This window comes from Heptranchias perlo, chromosome 21, assembly GCF_035084215.1.
Source record: "Heptranchias perlo isolate sHepPer1 chromosome 21, sHepPer1.hap1, whole genome shotgun sequence".
Classification (NCBI taxonomy): domain Eukaryota; kingdom Metazoa; phylum Chordata; class Chondrichthyes; order Hexanchiformes; family Hexanchidae; genus Heptranchias; species Heptranchias perlo.
Genome location: NC_090345.1, coordinates 42,611,275 through 42,630,413, shown reverse-complemented (window position 1 = coordinate 42,630,413; position 19,139 = coordinate 42,611,275). Strand labels below are relative to the sequence as shown.

At 41.4% G+C, this 19,139-nt stretch overlaps 1 protein-coding gene across 2 annotated transcripts in view; it reads left to right on the top strand.

Annotated features, from left to right (window-relative positions):
- Positions 1-19,139, top strand: part of ipmkb (inositol polyphosphate multikinase b) — a 95,325-nt gene that overhangs the window by 65,230 nt on the left and 10,956 nt on the right. For both annotated transcript variants that reach the window (XR_010966735.1, XM_068002576.1), the window contains exon 5: positions 1,404-1,485. Coding sequence is in view for 1 of the 2 variants with exons in the window: in XM_068002576.1 (XP_067858677.1) it covers positions 1,404-1,485 (82 nt within the window). In the remaining variant the exon portion in view is untranslated. The remainder of the gene's footprint in view (positions 1-1,403; positions 1,486-19,139) is intronic.

Here is a 19,139-nt window from a genome sequence, read left to right as displayed (position 1 = left end):
AGTTCCACAACTAATATGCAGTGGCTTTGAAGATTAGGTCAATATGATCTGCTGATACATTTTAGCAGCCATTGATGAGTGACTCAGTTGCATCACATGGGACTGAAGTTTAAAAACGATGCATGGTTGTTTTCAACACCCAAGTTTGAGTCTGTTTCTTAGTTTTATGAAGTTTTAAAGACTATAATTAGTAGACGGTTTGCCACAGGTTTACATGTAGTTCAGTATGACTTGTCATGCCAATTTACTTTTGTAATTGTACTGACATTGCTTGTGTACAAATGCAGTAGGGTTTTATGTGATACTTTGTTCAAATGTCAGTGTCCACCTGAGGTATTTTTAATATGCATCTAATAATCACAGATTTACAGGAGCAGAAGGTGGGACAGTGGCAGAAACCAATGTTCCATACCACTGGTTGCTGTTCAAAACTTATTTTTTTTTGTTTGGGTAGTTGAGACATCTTACCGATTTACTCGCTTCTCATCTTTTCCAATTTATCTTTTTTTCTGCTGTTCAAATTTCAACCCTACCCTGACCAGGAGGACAGGCACATCAGTTGTTCCCAGACATATCTCAATGTAATTCTTGGCCCAGTGAGTGCTCAGGAGAGTGGTTAGGGGTAACCTCTTCCCTATGCTTTTCTCTCAATTCCTAACTGTGGGGATGTTGCTCGTCTCTGCTCTGTTGTGTACGGAATTATCACCACAGACCCACATCCTACATCTCTTTTGGCACTCCTATCACACATCTTCTCTTCTCTTCTCCCCCCCCCCCTTTCTTCTAGCTCTATCCCCAAATTTCTTATGTTTTTTTTCCCCTCCTTTAGTCCCCAAGCCTCCTTCCTTTGAAACCCTTCACCACCTCTTTGCAGGAATATTTGCAAGGGACAGGATGGTGTCTGGAGCTGATTGTGGCTCAGTGGAAGTGGTTTTGGAGAAATGGAGTAGAGGAGCTATTTTCATTGCACTGAGATGCATTTCCCAGGGTAGTGGCATTGGTTTAAATGTTATTCAGTGTGTGTCATCAGAATGGCCCTTGACAGCATTTCAGTTGCATGAGACCCCAGCAATGTGCCAAAGCCATGGATGTTTCTGATTGCATTATGCTGTTCGGCTGTGCATCTGATTCAATAATAAAGTGAAGTTTCATTTGTACTGATACCACATCCAAGTTCATCCATTTGACACTGAAGGATTCATAAATAAATCCCTTCCTCCCCCCTCCCCCCACCCCCCACCTTTTTGTGGCCATTTGAACATTGACACATTTTCTGCAGAAGCATTCTGCCCATTCCATTTAACTTTGAACTTATTTGTTAGCTTCGGTCAACAAATATTAGCGGCTAGCAGATCTTTGAATGAATGCTGACACTTGATCCTAATTAAAATTTTTCTACCCAGGTCTACCAGTTCTCATCTGATAGCTACGTGGCGTATGACCAGCGCTATGGAAGAGGTTTAACAGAGGAAACTTTGAAAGATGGTGAGATCCTAATCTTAAATTCTTACAAAATTATGCGTCACTTTGAGATCCTGTCATGTAATCTGAGACTATAATGGAGGCTATATTTAACTGTCGCTATTGTCTCCACTCCCCATGCTTAGCGTTCATTACTGAAAAGTAATAGGTAGTGGAAGTCTGCTGCATCGAAGAGCAATGAAACCAACGTTGGAATCAATATGTACATAAAAAGGGCAAGAGTAGGTCCATCCTCATGTGAAAAACCTGTCTTCAAGTGGCATTCTGCAGAGTTTTTAGATGGCTATTTTAATGTCAGACACAAGGGGGAGCTCTGGGGTTTTTAATCTGTGCTCATCACCGGATCCCCAACAGAAGTGTCATTAATTATTTCGAAAAAAAATTGTCAGGAAATGCCACAGACATCAAGAAAAAGCGAGCCTGGGTTTTATGACTAATACATACCTCACAGCATGAACGTGAAAGTGCTTTTTCTGTCTCCACCCCTCCCATTACCCTCTTTTTTTCCCTCTCCTCAAGACGGTGGTTCATGCTCGCACTATGGTTCCACAGGGGTCTACAGCCCTACAGGACCTCTCACAATTGGGACTGTTGGCGTGTTAATCCATGGAGGACATAATAGCTGAGCCCGATCTTGCCCTCATGCAACATCAGTAGACTTCTTGTAGGGGGTCACTACAAATAATCGGGAATAGGCTGATTTATTTAATCTCCTCTTCCCCGTGCCAGGGGACAGTTGTTGTAGTACTGTATAAATATCTTATTGATGAGGAATTGAAAACAAGTGTGTAAAACTTGCTGAGAGGCAGACCAGCCATCAAAAATGTACACATTTCTCCAATTAGCCTTCTTTAGTTTTATTTGTCTGTTCTGCTAGATCCTATTTTACCGATTGCTTTAAAAATATAGCCTGAGATTTTGTGATGTCATGCCCATATGCCAGTCTGTGTTACACAAACCTTCCAGTTCACACAGTGGATTGCCAGCTAAATGTGTTTCCGATGTCAGTTGATTCTGAAGATCTGCATTTCATGATGTTGTACATAAGCAGTGGTTGAAACCGAAAAGTATTGGCTGAACAACTGCAGTTTGATCTGTAATGAGCCTATGTCCTTCATTATCTTCATGAGATTCATTGTATCATAATCAGCAAAGCAATCGTTCTGTGATTAGAATTTCATGAGCCTTTTCAGAATCATCATCTTACCTGAAAAATCTAATAATTTTAACAAATTGTTTTCCAAAAATTGAGAATTAGACACCTGGCAAATAGCTTAATTGTGTAGACAAAGAAAATCTAAAACTTGAATTGTTATTCTGGTGTATGATGTGAAAATGCAGCTGCAGATTTCAGATGGTTTGAAGATGCAATGTTGCTGGAATGGGACCAATTTAATTTTCTGTTTACAATCCACTATCTGTTGTGCATAAATGGTGTTCCTGTCCAATTGTGGCAGTACAGAATCTTACACTCCTAACATGATCAAAATTTATCATGAGTGGGTAAAGTGAGGTATAAGATATATGTTGAAGTGCAGAAGTAGAATTGAGCCACGAGAATAATCTACTTCCTATTGAATTTTTTTGAAGAGCCTTTATATGGTCTAACAATGATGAGCTTCTCCCGAATAAAAACACAATGGTAGGAAGACAAAGGAGTCATAAAATGGATAATGGATATTTTGATTTAGTTCTAATTAGTTGTATCTATTAATCTGACGAATTGCTTTGGATAAGGAATATTGTGTACATGCTGGTTTCACAAAGCAACCGTATTCCTGCTTTCAGGAGTTGCCTGAGGATCTTGCCCTAAGGGAAAAATGCAACTTCAGTTGCTGAAGTCAGTGCAGTTCTGGTACTTAACGAGAAGAGACAATGCAAATTTGAACTGCTGGCCTTGCCATAATAAATTCCTATTCAATTTATATAAACTCCTGCATTTGCTAGGATGACTCATTAAATATAAAACTTTGCGACTCATTTCAAGTTCCACAAAGTCCTAAAAAAAAATGCATGATCCATTTTTCTTGTCTGAATTAACAGTGGCTATTCATTAGTGTCTAATTTTAAATATTCCCAATTAAACCCAAAGGCTCAAAAGCAGGCTGTTGAATACGGCACCTAAATGGTGCTGTATGTGTCTTGTTTACACTGTAACAAAAGGCAATATGTGAACCCTGGGAATTAATTTGTTGGGAAAAATAGACATTGGTATAAACTCCTTTTTACTGACCATCTGTTATGTGCCTTTTAATCATTCTTACCTCCACACCACTGTGCTTCTAATGGGTGACAGGAATAGGCCATTCAACCTCTCAAGCCTGCTGTAGCATTTTGTTAGCCGTGGCAGCTCTATATTTTTAATCCCAATTCCCCTGCACTTTTTTCCATTTCTCTTAAGAACCTTACGTTTGAAGTAAGTATCTATCTCCCTTTGAAATCTCCAATTAATTTTGCATATTTGGCCTTCTGGAACTATGCATTCCACATTCTCCAACCATTTGTAGAAATAATTTTTTTTCCCAGGGATTGTTTTTGACTGAGTTTAGCTTGAATTCTAATATTCTATTGTCGCCTTCTTCAATTCCCCTACTAGAGGAGAGTTGTCTCCTTATCAATTCTCTTTATTATTTTACATGCCCCTTCTGCTCCTCACCGCTACGGAAAGTAATCTTAAATTTACCCTGTCTTTCATCATTACCAAAGTCCCTTCATCCCGGATTCTGAAAAGTACTGATAATCCGTCTATACCTATCCCTATAAACAGCAATATCATTCCAAGTCCGATAGTCATCTAGTTCCTCTTTAAGTTAGTTAATCATCTTGGCACATTTGGTTTGCTACATAGTCATTGCTTTGTGTATTTGGGTGTGGGGGGGGGGGGCGGGTGGTGGAGGGAGGGGAGAAGTTTCTCCTGACCAAAAGTCTTGCTTGAGTTTTTTTAAATTTTAAGCTTGCCTGTTCTAGTTCTGTGCTCATGCAAGTTGCTGTTATATCATTTGCTGTTCTAGTCAGAATTCCATGAGATGTGCATTGAATAAATGGCTCCCAGTGTTTATGTGCTGTTAAATCTGGCTCCCTTATCCTGCCCGCACACTTGGAGACCCTGTTGTTCATAGGTCATTGAATCTGACACTGGGATAAAGGAGCCAGATTTAGCAGCATAAACGCTGGGAGCTGACTCCTAGATACCACCTTCCTGGAATTCAAACTAAAACAGCAGCAAAATTAATCAAGTTCAACAGCCTGTCTGCAGTGACATTATATTTGCCATTTACATTTTTAAGATCTGCACCACCTCTCTTCCCCCCCCCCCCCCCCCCAACCCCGGGCACGTCTTTGTTCCAGTGAAAACCAGCTCCGTTCCCCAACCCTCTCATACCCAAGTGTTGAACTCCTCCAACCTTGGGTGAGTACTCCCAGCCCTGGGCCCACCCATTGGCCTTGTGCATCCCAGTCCAGGGTGGTGGCCTTAAAACGCTACGAATCACCACCCTGAAGAGTTTTACCGAGAACTTGTCCAATCAGGAATTCCTATGCGGGAGAATTTTTCTCCTTAGCACCTGATTCAGTTATTTTCTTCCTATTTTATTTATTGTGTCTATATAAATACAATTAGACCTATTTGCGCATGTTATAATAATCATTATTAGGACTCTATTACAGAAGAAACTGGAGAAACCCTTAAAATTCCCGTTTAGAGACTGGAAGGACCAAGACAGATAACCTCTCATTTGTTATGTCAGCACATCTGTATTACAAAATTGGGGCTTGTCCTTTCTTGAGGTGATTTATTTATTCCAGATTGTAGCAATGCTCCTATTTTAAAGGGTTGCTTTTGGTTATATTGGCCATCAGGTGGTGCTGTGGCCTAGCTTTGAAAATATGCAATTGGAAAGGTTTTTCATAAGGTTCAGAGCTTAATATTTAATATGTTGCATGTCACTTTGTTCTGAACAATGTGGAAAATAAAATCGGTTGACATATGAGAATATATTTTATTTAAAACCAGTAGCGTCTTAACTATGAATTTGAAACCAAATGGTTTCAAGCTTGATTCATTGACCATTCCTTCCCTTTCTGGTTCCTTTGATCTGACTCTCAAAATGAAAGCTTATGCCCAGAGCAAGAAGATAAAACATCAAATTAAGGAAAAGGAAGTTTAATATTGGCATATTAAAAAGATATATTAAAACAGAATCTAGTACTGCCCTGGGAGGAGAGGGACTAGCTGGATTGCCTCAGTAACTAATCCTGTGCTGTCTATAACCTATAGTATGAGACATGACTGCTCATAAGCAAAAATGTTGTTCAACTGCCACTAGGTCTCGAGCGACTCCCTTCCCAATGCACAACAGATACTGATTTTACACCAAGGTGATAGTGAGGCTTTCTCCATGTTGCCTCAGCTGTCGATAGAACTGCTGCGAAGGTTCTTTCAAATCAGTGTTGAGTTGGTTTGGTACCTGAGTAAACGGAAAACACAAGCCCCAAAGCAGGGAGAAAGAGGTGGAGGCGAAGAACGAATGAACAGAGGCTCCTTCAGATTTGTTAGGTGTTACATTTCCATATGAGTTTAGCTTGCAAATTCAAGTTGTTTCATACTAGTTTTCTGAGTCAAGTAGCAGAAAAATGACCATTACTGTTTTAACTCTTTCCATCTCTTTCCCTGCTGCATTTTTAAAAAAAAAAATGGAAGAAAGCTGCTTGTGTCTTACTTGTGCTGTGTATGTACTAGATTTCTTCATTGGTCTCTGGCCTGCGATTAAGGTGGGAAGGGGGAAAATGGCTACACAGAGGGCGGTGGACATCATCAGCCACGTTTTTCTGTTTTTAATTTTTGTTGTGAAGGATTCAGGGGTGTAGCCTCCATGCCCATTTAGTACCTGGATCTCGAACAGGTTCAGCTCCCTGACAGCGTTGATCTGAGCTGGAGTTTGAAGGTTCAGCATTCAGTATTCTAAATAAGTGTTTGTTTTGGCAGAATTACCACGGGAATTTGATACCAGTTTGGACTGTTAAGAGATGTTATGCGGAATGATCGGATACATTCCAATTGTCCAGGCAACTGGGAATTCTCATGCTAGTTTGGTTCCTTTCTCTCAAATTGCCAAACTTATTTTCTGATTCCAGGTTTCAACGATCTAACTTCTCTCTGGAGCAATTAAATTTGAGTTACCATGGCCACCAACAGCTAAGATTTTGCCCAAGACTATACAGCAGTCACAAATTTGTGAGAACACTCCTTTTGAAGCCTTTTCGCTAAAGCTTGTATTAATTACTTCAGGCTATTGTAGATATTTTTTCCCTTTAATAATTTGCCATCTTTGAAATGTTATTAATATTAAAAATGTTCATTATGGCATAATGGGAGGAAAAGGGAGAGCAACTTCCCTTCCCCAATCTAGCCAGGAGGGACATAAAATATAATTAAAATGTTGGTATATATTGTAATAACTAGGACATTTCTTATTCACTAGTTTTAAAGGTCCCCCACTTGTCAGTTGCCTAATGATCAAATAGTGACTGTGCTCTTTGCGGAGGGGTGTAAGGGAGGGAGGAAGAGGAGTAAACAAGATCTCTTTGGAAATGAGCTGGCTTGAAGATGGCATGGGGAACCAAATTAACCCTCTGACAGACTTGGTAACACTACAATAAAAGCACAATACTGCTGATGCTGGAAACCTGAAATAAAAATAGAAAATGCTGGAAATACTCAGCAGGTCATGCAGCATCTGTGAAGGGAGAAACAGGTTGTGGGGGGGGAGGAGGAGGGGGAGGGAACACTACATCTGAAGCTGGAAGGTCTGCAATACTACAAGGGACTGCTGATGATCGACCAGCTAGTCTGGCTCATGAATGGAACCTGGATTCTTCCCACTCAGTTCTCGATAACCCTGTGATTAGCAGTTAGGGTGGTTCCAGTTGTTTGATAAACAGCAGAAAGATTATCAGTGCTCTTTACTGTAGCTCTGTGCTTTTAGCTGATTAAACTCCAGCAGTGTGCTCCCATGCCCACTTGGAGGCCCCTAAACTCTGTGCATAATCTTTCCTTGGGTAAGTTGGGTGCTTGCACTCCATATAGGACAGCCATAAATTTTACAGATGCAGATTTTGTAGTTATTTGGTTCAGAGACTTTTAAATATGAAGATGGGTTCCTCTACCTCTTTCTCCTACCCTCTCCACTCTGCACACCCCCCCCCACCAATCCCAGAATATGTTTGAGCAACTTCCGGATATCCTCTTCCCCACTTGATCCCTACCTTTGATGTGGCACTTATTATTTTCAATCTTCTTGCATTCCCTGGATTGAAGAAAGTGAGGGGGAAATTAAGTATCCCAGTAATAGATAGGAGGCAGCAGTGCTTATATTATAACCAGTGCTGAGAGTTCTTGATATCTGCATGCAGCACGATGGAACATCACGACTGAAGAACTCAGGCTGGTAACAACACAGATATTTTGCTTTATGACATTTATAGTTATGAGACAATTCAGTAAACAATGCCTTCCCTTTAAGCTATTGAACTGCCTAAGCTTTACTGTTCTGCATTTCTAAATGGCTGTTGAAACTAGGCTAATTTGGACAGTGGCAGAGCAAGTGCAACCTATTAAATAGGGCAATGGAAATAAAATAAAGATTGAGATCTTTCATGACCATTTCAAAGAGAATAATGTTTTTGTTACAATTCAAACTGCTCTGCCAATACAATTTACTGTTGCTCACCGCAAATGTCAGCTCCCATAAGCAGAAGTGCATGTCATGAGCACAGATTCACCAGAATGTTACCGGGGCTCCAAGGATTAGATTGAGGAGAGATTGCATAAACGAGGCTTGTATTCCCTGGAATATAGAAGGTTACTGAGGTGATTTGATTGAGAATTTTAGGATTTTGAAAGGAAATGATAAAGTAGATAGAGAGAAACTTTTTCCGCTGGTGGGGGAGTCTCGGACAAGAGGACATAACCTTAAAATCAGAGCCAGACCATTCAGGAGAGAAGTTAGGAAACGTTGCTTCATGCAAAGGGTGGTAGAAGTCTGGGACGCTGTCCCACAAAAAGCAGTAGATGCTAGCTCAATTAATAATTTTAAATCTGAAATCGATAGATTTTTGCTAGCCAAGGGTATAAGAGATGTGGGGCTAAGGTGGGTATATGGAGTTAGGTCACAGATCAGCCATGATCTCATTGAATGGCGGAACAGGCTCGAGTGGCTGAATGGTCTACTCCTGTTCCTATGGTAGGGTGAACATTCTACCCATGTACTGCTGAGATATTGACCAGATGTAGTGAGTAGTCCTCCACGGCCTCCTGATCTCTCCAACAGAGAGGGAGGGAAATTCACACTGACATATTGTCCAGCTCAGGCTGAAACAACTATTGGTTTAAGTAAAAAGTAATGGGCACAGGAGCAAGTTAAATTGGCAGCTGTCTTTCAATACTTAACCTTTTTCCTGCTCTCAGGTGGATGTAAAAGATCCCACGGCACTATTTCGAAGAAGAGCAGGGGAGTTTTCCCCGGTGACCTGGCCAATATTTCTCCCTCAATCAATATCACTTTTTAAAAAAAAAACCTAGATTATCTGGCCATTATCACATTGCTGTTTGTGGGATCTTGCTATGCGCAAATTGGCTGCCATGTTTCCTACATCATAACAGTGACTACACTTCAAAAGTACTTCATTGGCTGTAAAGTGCTTTAGGACGTCCTGAGGTCGCGAAAGGCGCTATATAAATGCAAGTCTATTTGTATTCAACCGCTTGGAAACTAACATAAATGTTTTGAAATATTTATAGAGTCCTTTCCCCACCCCCCCCCCCCCACCACAGAGTTTCAGATGAAGAAGAACATGGGCTTCATGCACCATGGAGTCCCTTCTTGTCACAGTTCCTTGGTTGTGTGGCTTCCAAGAGAACTGAAGGCACCAGGGCTGACACACAGATGGATTTGATCTATGCAGCCTGCTTACACCTCATTAAGCAATTTCCCTTGAAAAAGCCCCAGATCCTTTCTTAACAGCAAATAAAACAAATTTTTAATTAGTCACATCTTCCAAGCAGATTGAGCCTGAGCTGCTGGCTTTCGATACTGGGGTGGCTGCTGAATTTTCCAGGCATGACAGACAGCTTGGTCCTATGTGACTATTACACATACAGCATCATGGTGGCAACTTTACGCATATTAACATTCCACAAAGCAGAGGTGTCTGTCACAGTCCTGGAAAATAACATGGCCATTGCTCTCAAAGGATCCAGAATTTGATTAGCTTTAGCTCAAAAATTACTGGAGCCGTCAAGGTTTTTACAGCTAGGAGAGTCTTTCTGTTTATAATTGTAACACATGACAGCCCCAGACAAAGTTGTATATTCACTTTACGAGGTTAACGAGAGGAAAAGGACAAAGGGGGCTTTATATGGTAACAGAAACCAGTTTGAATTTTCCAATTTTGCACAGTTAAATTAGTATGAAAAGATAAACCATTCACATTTTCATGACTGAATCAGGGCTTATTCCAGTTTCAGCAAAAAACTGGGTATAGGGAGGAGACATACAGATGGCCCAAGTCCCTAAAAAGACTGATTACACTGACACCAGTGATATGAGGATGCACCGCAAGAGGGATTCCCTCTTGTCCTCCAGTCCATCAGATTCAGTGTGGTCTCAAGAAAATGAGTATATAACAGTCCCCTGTTGTGTGTGAATATGGGTTGTATTTCTTCAACTTAGCTGAGGAAATGTGCTGCAAGTATACACTGTCTAGCGTTTGCTTCTAATTGCCTTTCCTTTAAATTGATCTATTACGCTCAATTAGTAGTTCTTAAACGCACACATTTCCAAGTAACTCCAGAGCAGTAGTTTTAAGTGTATCTCAGCATTACCACTGAGGCTATACATCCCTTCACAACAGGGTTACTATAGTAACATGCCTTTATGAATTCTGTGGGTAGCTTGCTGGCCCGAATGATGTACTTTCAAATACAGAGCTTCCCAATTTCTATTCAGCTCCGAAGACTCCTTTTAACCTCTAGTGACTAGCGTTCCTAATGCTTAAAACAATAATGGTTACCTTCGTTATTCTGAACCTCACTCATCACAAACAGCTTATCTCTTTTTATGTTACGTAATCCCCACAATGTTGGTTCAAAATTAAATGACTGTAAATAGTCAGCAACTTTCCTGTATTACATTCAGGGCCCCTAGTCCTCTGATTTTGTGGCCATTGAACTTAGTGCCCGCCATAGAATATCTCCCCTGCCTCTTTCCTCCTTGTTTTCTTTCAACAGGCTGTTTTCCCCATTGCAATTGTTTTGGAACCAATACCTGTTGTTCTGAATTTGAAAAATGTCAGTTGATACCAATTGTCTACTCCCTATTGATATGCAGCTCCTTAATTCCCATTCATTTTGACATCTTGGACACTTCACCTGGATGGGTAGCGTGCAAGGTGTGAAATGTATGGGGATTATGTAACCCAATTGATCTCAGTTTCTTTTAACCAGCTGGTTCTGCAGAAATTTGGAGTCCAGGTTAGCAGGTTAAAAACAAAACAAATCGGTGAGGAATAGAAGATTGGTGTCAATCAACACCATTTGGATCGAGAATATGATAGGACATTAGGTATTGTTTTAACATCTAGCTGGCACTTAGTATCTTCATGGAATAGAATCAGGCAGCTCAGAAGGAGGCCATTCGGCCCATCATGGCTGTGCTAGCTCTTTGAAAGAGCTGTCCAATTGGTCCCAGTCCTCTGCTCTTTCCCCATAGCCCTGCATTTTTTTCCTTTTTAAGTATATATCCAATTCCCTTTTGGAATTACTATTGAATCTGTTTCCACTACCCTTTCGGGCAATGCTTTCCAGATCATCTTAACTCTCTGCATAAAAGAACATTTTCCTCATCTCCCCCCTGTTTCTTTTGCCAATGATCTTAAATCTGTGTCCTCTGGTTACCTGTCAGTGGAAACAGTTCCTCCATATCTACTCTATCAAAACTCTTCATCATTTTGAACACCTGTTAAATCTCCCCTTAACCTTCTCTGCTCGAAGGAGAACAATCCCAACTCCTGTAGTCTCTCCATGTAACTGAAATCCCTCAATCCTGGTATCATTCTAGCCTGACTGGGTGAAAATTCAGGTGAGACCACTAGTTGCTAATTGGCAGATGTTACTATAAATAGCTGAGCAGTGCATGTGGGACACAGGCTGAACACAGTTAACTATTTTAAAACAGTTTTGCTAAAAAGCCACCGCTTTTGGTGCAGTGCATTGGAGCTCCAACACCAGAGTGGTGGGGTTTGTCTACCACACTGCTGCGTTTGCTAACCTGAGCTGCAGTGCTGTGGGAAGAGTCAATCATAGGCTAGGTGATTTCTAATGGTTTACGGGTGGGGATAGGAGGAGGGAAATTGGTGTGAATCTTGATACTGGGCTATGCTTGCATACTTCCTAGTGTTTGGGCCGTCAATCCCATACCAGATGGATGGGTCCAGGATACCCAGCTGTTGTCTGGGTTATGGCCTGGTGGACCAAGAGAGTAAATTGAAGGGGAGGGAAATAACTTGAAGGATAAATGAGATTCCATCTCACATTAATTAAGGAAGCATTTCCGTATGCTACATAAATATCCATGATTTATTGGAACTGCCATGGGCTTTGCTTGTTGGACTCCACGTTGAACAGAGTTGCTGGGAGATTCAGGATCTCAGGCAGTCAGCAGGCATTGCTGTATATATAGTTTTATAATTAACATATAAAATGCTGTCCTCTAGTGGTTTCTGGTACATGGCTTCTGCCAAGCGTTTCTGGTTATTTTAAGGTACACTCACTGGGAAAAACAAAGCAGACGGTGCAAAAGACAGATGACACAACCAATCATATATTGCTCAATTGCTGCAGAGAATTCATAATGTAATATATTTATGTTCATTAAAGTGAAGGATGTAACTTCTCAGAAATTAAACTTAACAGAAATTAAACTTAATTTCCATCTTTGCCTATCAGGGTGCTGTGCAATCACAAGGTGCAGGGTAAAATTCATCCTGCGTTGAATGTTCTTAATTCTAGTCTCAAAAGAACAGCTGCTCTGCTGCACTTGTGCAACATTTTTCACTTCCCATTCCGGGTATTCATATAGCCTCTCTAGCTGAAAATGGCAATTTACTGCTGAGTTATGAGCAGTGTCCTCCTGTGGAATTGGACTGGGTAAAGACTGGACAAATTCATTTCACTTAGTATCCTAATAGCTGACAGAGAGGAGGCTTCCATCTTCAGTCTGGAATGGAAATGAACCCAGAAGTCAAGGTCATGTCCCCACTGCACCGTTGCAGTTACGCACTCTTTTTATATGAAAGAAGGAAAGTCTTAAGAGTTTGTTAAGTCATTTTAACATAGCGAACTACCTGCAGGGAAGCATACAAAGATGGATCTCTTCCCTGCTGGTCTGCTCATCATCACAGGTCAGGAGCATCCTGGAGTGGCTGCACTGACTTCAGACCAGCCTGAGAACTGACCGGGAGCTTTAGGAAACTTTGATACTGGTTGGGTACTCTGCAATCCCAGGGTTCCGTGGCCACAGACTGGCACTCGGATTTGTCCAAAGCCATGATGCTCCCTCACCCCTTCGTTTCTAACAGAATCGCTTTACGATGCCCCTTTGTCAGTGATGCAACAGAGCGACCTCGCATCAAATGACATCCAACCGTCTACAGCTCAAAAAATTTAGGTGTCTTTTGGTTTAAAAAAAAATCAATCGAGATTCTTGTATGTATTTTTCTCTACAAAATAGGGGTCATATTTTGAATTAAAAGGACTCCTTTTGTCTTTCTTTCCTCTAAGTTAAATTAATACATTTTTACCTCAAAATATGAGCAATAGCTACAGATTACCAAATTTAAAAATGCCATTTCTTAAAACATTTTAGGAAAGGAGACCTTTATATGTTTAGGGTTGTATTTGAAACCATGAAGTTGGCCTCAGGATATGTTGAATATAAATGTTGATTTGGGGCTACTTTAGTGCAGTAATGTTCCCTTTGATGGCCAAGCTGCTCAGCATGAATTTCCTACTTGCCTCATCAGTGTACAACACATGAATTATTTTATTCACTCACTGACTTTTTTCTCTGTCCAGAATTCATACAGGCGAGCTTGTTTGCCTCAGGTGAAAGCCCACAACATCATACTGTAGTGTTCCGGAACTTCAGAGCTTTGTTGTTTTGTGTTTGGGAAGGGAAACTTTTCTCTTCTCCTTCCACCCCCAACCCCCTCCCCTACATTAAACAGGGGAGTTGGTGATGGGGCAGATTTCTTGCCCGGGAACAAGGAAAGCTGTGATTCGAATGCTCTGCGGCCTCTGGCTGTTCCGCTCAAAACCCAGAGGCTACAGAGCTTGGTTAAAGTTTGCAGTTTGCTGCAGCTTTCCATTGGTGCTGATGACTAGAAAGCTTTATAAGAAGTCACATTGAATTGCAGTTTTGTGCCAAAATCAGGATGAAAATTGAATCTGTTCCCTGCTCATTATCAGGCCTGGAGCGGCGTTACTGAAAGCAGTGGGGGCTGTGACTTCAGACCAGCCCGAGAACTGACTCGGAGCTTTCGGAAACTGTGACACTGGTTGAGTACTCTGCAATCCCAGGGTTCCATGGCCACGGACTGGCACTCAGATTGTCCGAAGCCATGATTTTCCCTCACCCTTTTGTTTCTAACAGAATCGCTTTAAGACACATACAAGAATCTCAATCGATTTTCTTTTATACCAAAAAAATACTGTCTTCTGATGATGCCCAGGACCATTGTTATCTTTCGAATTTTTGAACTAGGGTCTTCCCCACCCCTGCCAATTTTCTCCCCTCCATTCCTGAAGGTGTTGTTTCCTGGGAATCTGCAGCCCTCCAGATCCTCACCCAATTGGCCATTCTTCATGCTGAACCTTGACAGTGAGTGTTTGCAGGACATTTGATCCTGAAAAGCATCACAGAGGAGCCTCACCCTCTCCTACCTGATCACACGTTTCTCTTTTCAAGCAGGGGCCAGTGGATTGGAAACCATAGCTGATTTACGATTTTCTTCTCAGCAGAGGGGGACTGAGGTGAAATATACTGCTCTGCTACTGCCCTGGTTGATTGATTTGGAAATGGTAGCCTAGTGGTTATGGTACTGGACTCGCACCTTACAGGTCATGGGTTCAAATTCCACAATAGCACGTTGTGAAATTGAACTTAATAAATTTGTTAATTTGTGAAACGACCATGGAAAGCTGATGGATAAGAACATAAGAAATAGGAACAGGAGTAGGCCATACGGCTCCACCGTTCAGTCAGATCATGGCTGATCTTCGACTTCAACTCCACTTTCCTGCCCGATCCCCATATCCCTTGATTCCCTTAGAGTCCACAAATCTATCGATCTCAGCCTTGAACATACTCAACGACTGAGCATCTACAGCCCTCTGAGGTAGAGAATTCCAAAGATTCACAACCCTCTGAGTGAAGAAATTCCTCCTCATCTTAGTTTTAAATGGCTGACCCGTAATCCTGCAACTATGCCCCCTAGTTCTAGACTCTCCAGCCAGGGGAAACAACCTCTCAGCATCTACACTGTCAAGGCCCCTCAGAATCTTACATGTTTCAATGAGATCACCTCTCATTCTTCTAAACTCCAGAGAGTATAGGCCCATTCTACTCAACCTCTTCTCATTGGACAACTCTCTCATCCCAGGAATTAATCTAGTGAACCTTTGTTGCACCGCCTCTTAGGCAAGTATATCCTTCCTTAGATAAGGAGACCAAAACTGTATGCGGTACTCCAGGTGAGGACTCACCAAAGCCCTGTACAATTGTAGTAAGACTTCCTTACTCTTGTCCTCCAACCCCGTTGCAATAATGGCCAACATGCCATTTTCTTTGCTAATTGCTTGCTGTACCTGCATGCTAACTTTTTGTGTTTTTTATACGAGGACACCCAAGTCTCTCTGAACACCAACGTTTACTAGTTTCTCACCATTTAAAAAATATTCTGTTTTCTATTCTTCCTACCAAAGTGAATAACCTCACATTTCCCCACATTATACTCCATTTGCCACCTTCTTGCCTACTCACTTAACTTGTTACTATCCCTTTGCAGACTCTTTGTATTCTCCTCACGGTTTACTTTCCCACCTAGCTTTGTATTGTCAGCAAACTTGGATACATTACACTTGGTCCCTTCATCTAAATCATTAATATAGATTGTAAATAGCTGAGGCCCAAGCACCGATCCTTGCGGTACCCCACTAGTTACAGCCTGCCAACCTGAAAATGACCCGTTTATCCCTACTCTCTGTTTTCTGTCTGTTAACCAATCCTCTATCTGTGCTAATATGTTACCCCCAACCCCATGAGCCCTTATCTTGCATAACAACCTTTTATGTGGTGCCTTATCGAATGCCTTTTGAAAATCCAAATATACTACATCCACTGGTTCCCCTTTATCTAACCTGCTAGTTACAAGCTCGAAAAACTCTAATAAATTTGTCAAACATGATTTCCCTTTCAAAAAACCATGTTGACTCTGCCTAATTATATTATGATTTTCTAAGTGTCCTGTTACCACTTCTTTAATGATGAATTTCAGCATTTTCCAGACAACTGATGTCAGGCTAACTGGTCTGTAGTTTCCTGTTTTCTCTCCCCCTCCTTTCTTGAACAGCAGTGTTACATTTTCTACCTTCCAATCCACTGGGACCATTCTAGAATCTAGGACATTTTGGAAGATCACAACCAATGCATCCATTATCTCTGCAGCCACCTCTTTTAGAACCCTAGGATGTAGGCCATCAGGTCTGGAGGATTGATCGGCTTTTAGTCCCATTAGTTGCTCCAGTACTTTTTCTCTACTGATATTAATTACTTTAAGTTCCTTACTCTCATTAGCCCCTTGGTTCCCCACTATTTCTGGTATGCTTTTTGTGTCTTCTACTGTGACGACAGATACAAAATATTTGTTTAACACATCTGCCATTTCCTGGTTCCCCATTATAATTTCTCCTGTCTCAGCCTCTAAGGGACCAATGTTTACTTTTGCTACTCTCTTCCTTTTTAAATACTTGTAGAAACTCTTACAATCCATTTTTATATTTCTTGCTAGTTTATTTTCATATTCTATTTTCTCCCTTTTTATCAATTTTTTTGGTTTCTAAAACTCTCCCAATCCTCAGCCTTCCTACTCTTCTTGGCAACATTATAAGCCTCTTCTTTCAATCTAATACTCTCCTTAACTTCTTCAGTTAGCCACGGGGGGATCACTTTTCCAGTAGAGTTTTTATTCTTCAATGGAATGTGTATTTGTTGAGAATATTGAAATACTTCTTTAAATGTTTGCCATTGTTTATCAACCGTCATACCCTTTAATCTAATTTCCCAATCTACCTTAGCCAACTCGCCCCTCAGACCTATATAATTGGCTTTATTTAAGTTGAAGACTCTAGTTTCTGACTTAATACGTCACTCTCAATCTCAAGGTGAAATTCTGTCATATTATGATCACTCTTCCCCAGAGGATCCTTTATTGTGAGATTACTAATCAACCCTATCTCATTATACAAGACTCCATCTAAAATAGCCTGTTCCCTGGTTGGTTTCATTACGTATTGTTCTAAGAAACAGTCTCGAATGCATTCCATTAACTCATCCTCTAGACTACCTTTGCCAATTTGATTTCCTCAGTCTACATGAAGATTAAAGTCCCCCACAATTACTGCATTACCTTTGTTACAAGCTCCTATTATTTCATGATTAAAAATCTGTCCGACGGTGTAGCTACTATTAGGGGGCCTATAAATTACTCCCACCAGTGTTTTCTGCCCCTTGTTATTTCTTATTTCCACCCATACTGATACTACTTCCTGATCTTCCGAGCCAAGATCCTTTCTCATTGCTGTCCTTATGTCATCCTTTATTATTAAGGCTACACCCCCTCCTTTTCCATTCTGCCTGTCTTTTCTAAATGTCATGTACCCTGGAATATTTAGTTCCCAACCTTGGTCACATTGCATTCATGTCTCTGAAATGGCTATAAATGCCGGCCTCGCCAGCGACGCCCACATCCCATGAACGAATAATAAAAATAACATTTATCCCTATTTGTGCAATTAATTCATCAATCGTGTTACGAATGATCCGTGCATTCAGATAAAGAGCCTTTAGTTTTAACTTTTTACCATTTTTTTCCTGCTTTGACCTTATTTGCTGATGCACCATTATTGGTAAATCCTCTGTCCCTCCCTGCCACACTCTGCTTATCTTTACCCAAATCATTACACTGTTGCCTTGACTTTTCTCATTAGATTTCTAAATTTCCCCTCACCTGACCCCACTCCTCCCCCCCCCCCTTTTTTTTTAGATTAAAGTCCTATCTACAGCCCTGGTTATTCGATTCGCCAGGATGCTGGTCCCAGCCCAATTTAAGTGGAGCCCATCTCAACGGAACAGCTCCCTCTTTCCCCAGTACTGGTGCCAATGCCTAATGAATCAAAACCTGTATCCCACACCACTCTTTGAGCCGCACATTTAACTCTCTGATTTGTTTATCTCTATGCCAGTTTGCACGTTGCTCAGGTAGTAATCCAGAGATTATTACCTTTGAGGTTCTTAATTTAGACCCTAGTTCCTCAAACTCCCTCAGCAGCACCTCATTCCTAGTTTTACCTATGTCGTTGGTTACTACGTGGACCACGACAACTGGATCCTCCCCATCATGCTCCAAGTTGTTTTCAAGCCGCGAGGAGACGTCCTTAACCCTGGCACTGGGCAGGCAACACAGCCTTCAGGACACCCGATAGTGGCTGCAGAGAACAGTGTCCATCCCCCTGACTGTACTATACACTAACACTATCACATTCCTTTTTACTCCCCACACTTGAATGGCTTCCTGTACCACAATGCTGTGGTCAGTTTGCCCATCCTCCCTGCAGACTTTGTTCCTATCCGCACAGGTAGCAAGTACCTCGTACCCGTTGGACAAGGTCAAGGGCTGAGGCTCCTCCATCACTGCATCTTGGGTCCCCATACTTGCCTGACTTGCAGTCACATCATCCTGTACCTGATCACAGAACAAATCTAAACTACTACCTAACCTAAGAGGTGTGACTGCCTCCTGGGTCATAGTGTCCAGATAAGTCTTCCCCTTCCCTGATGCATCGCAAAGTCTGCAGTTCGGACTCCAGCTCAACAACTCTGAGCCGAGGTTCCTTGAGTTGCAGACACTTACTGCAGATGTGGTTGTCTGTGATCACGCTGCTCTCCACAAACTCCCACATGCTGCAGTTATGACACACCACCTGCCTTGCCATCCCTATCGAGCATTTTTATTTAATTAATTAATTTGGTTTTTATTCAATCAATTATTTTTAGTTTGATTAATTAGTTAATATAGATTGTTATTAATTTAATAAACTAATAGGTATATTTTCTCAGCTCTTAATTTAATCCCTTGCCCTAAGTTAGAGAGCAATTAAACAGTGAAAAAAAACAGTACTGCTCACCAACCATTCACCTACCTGCTCTCCAGTGACGTCACTCTTAAATTTCTGCCTGTGGGAGTGACAGAGAAAGAGTGAACACGCCCTGCGCTCCCCTCGCCGGCGCTCCCGCCCTGCGCTCCCCTCGCCGGCGCTCCCTCCC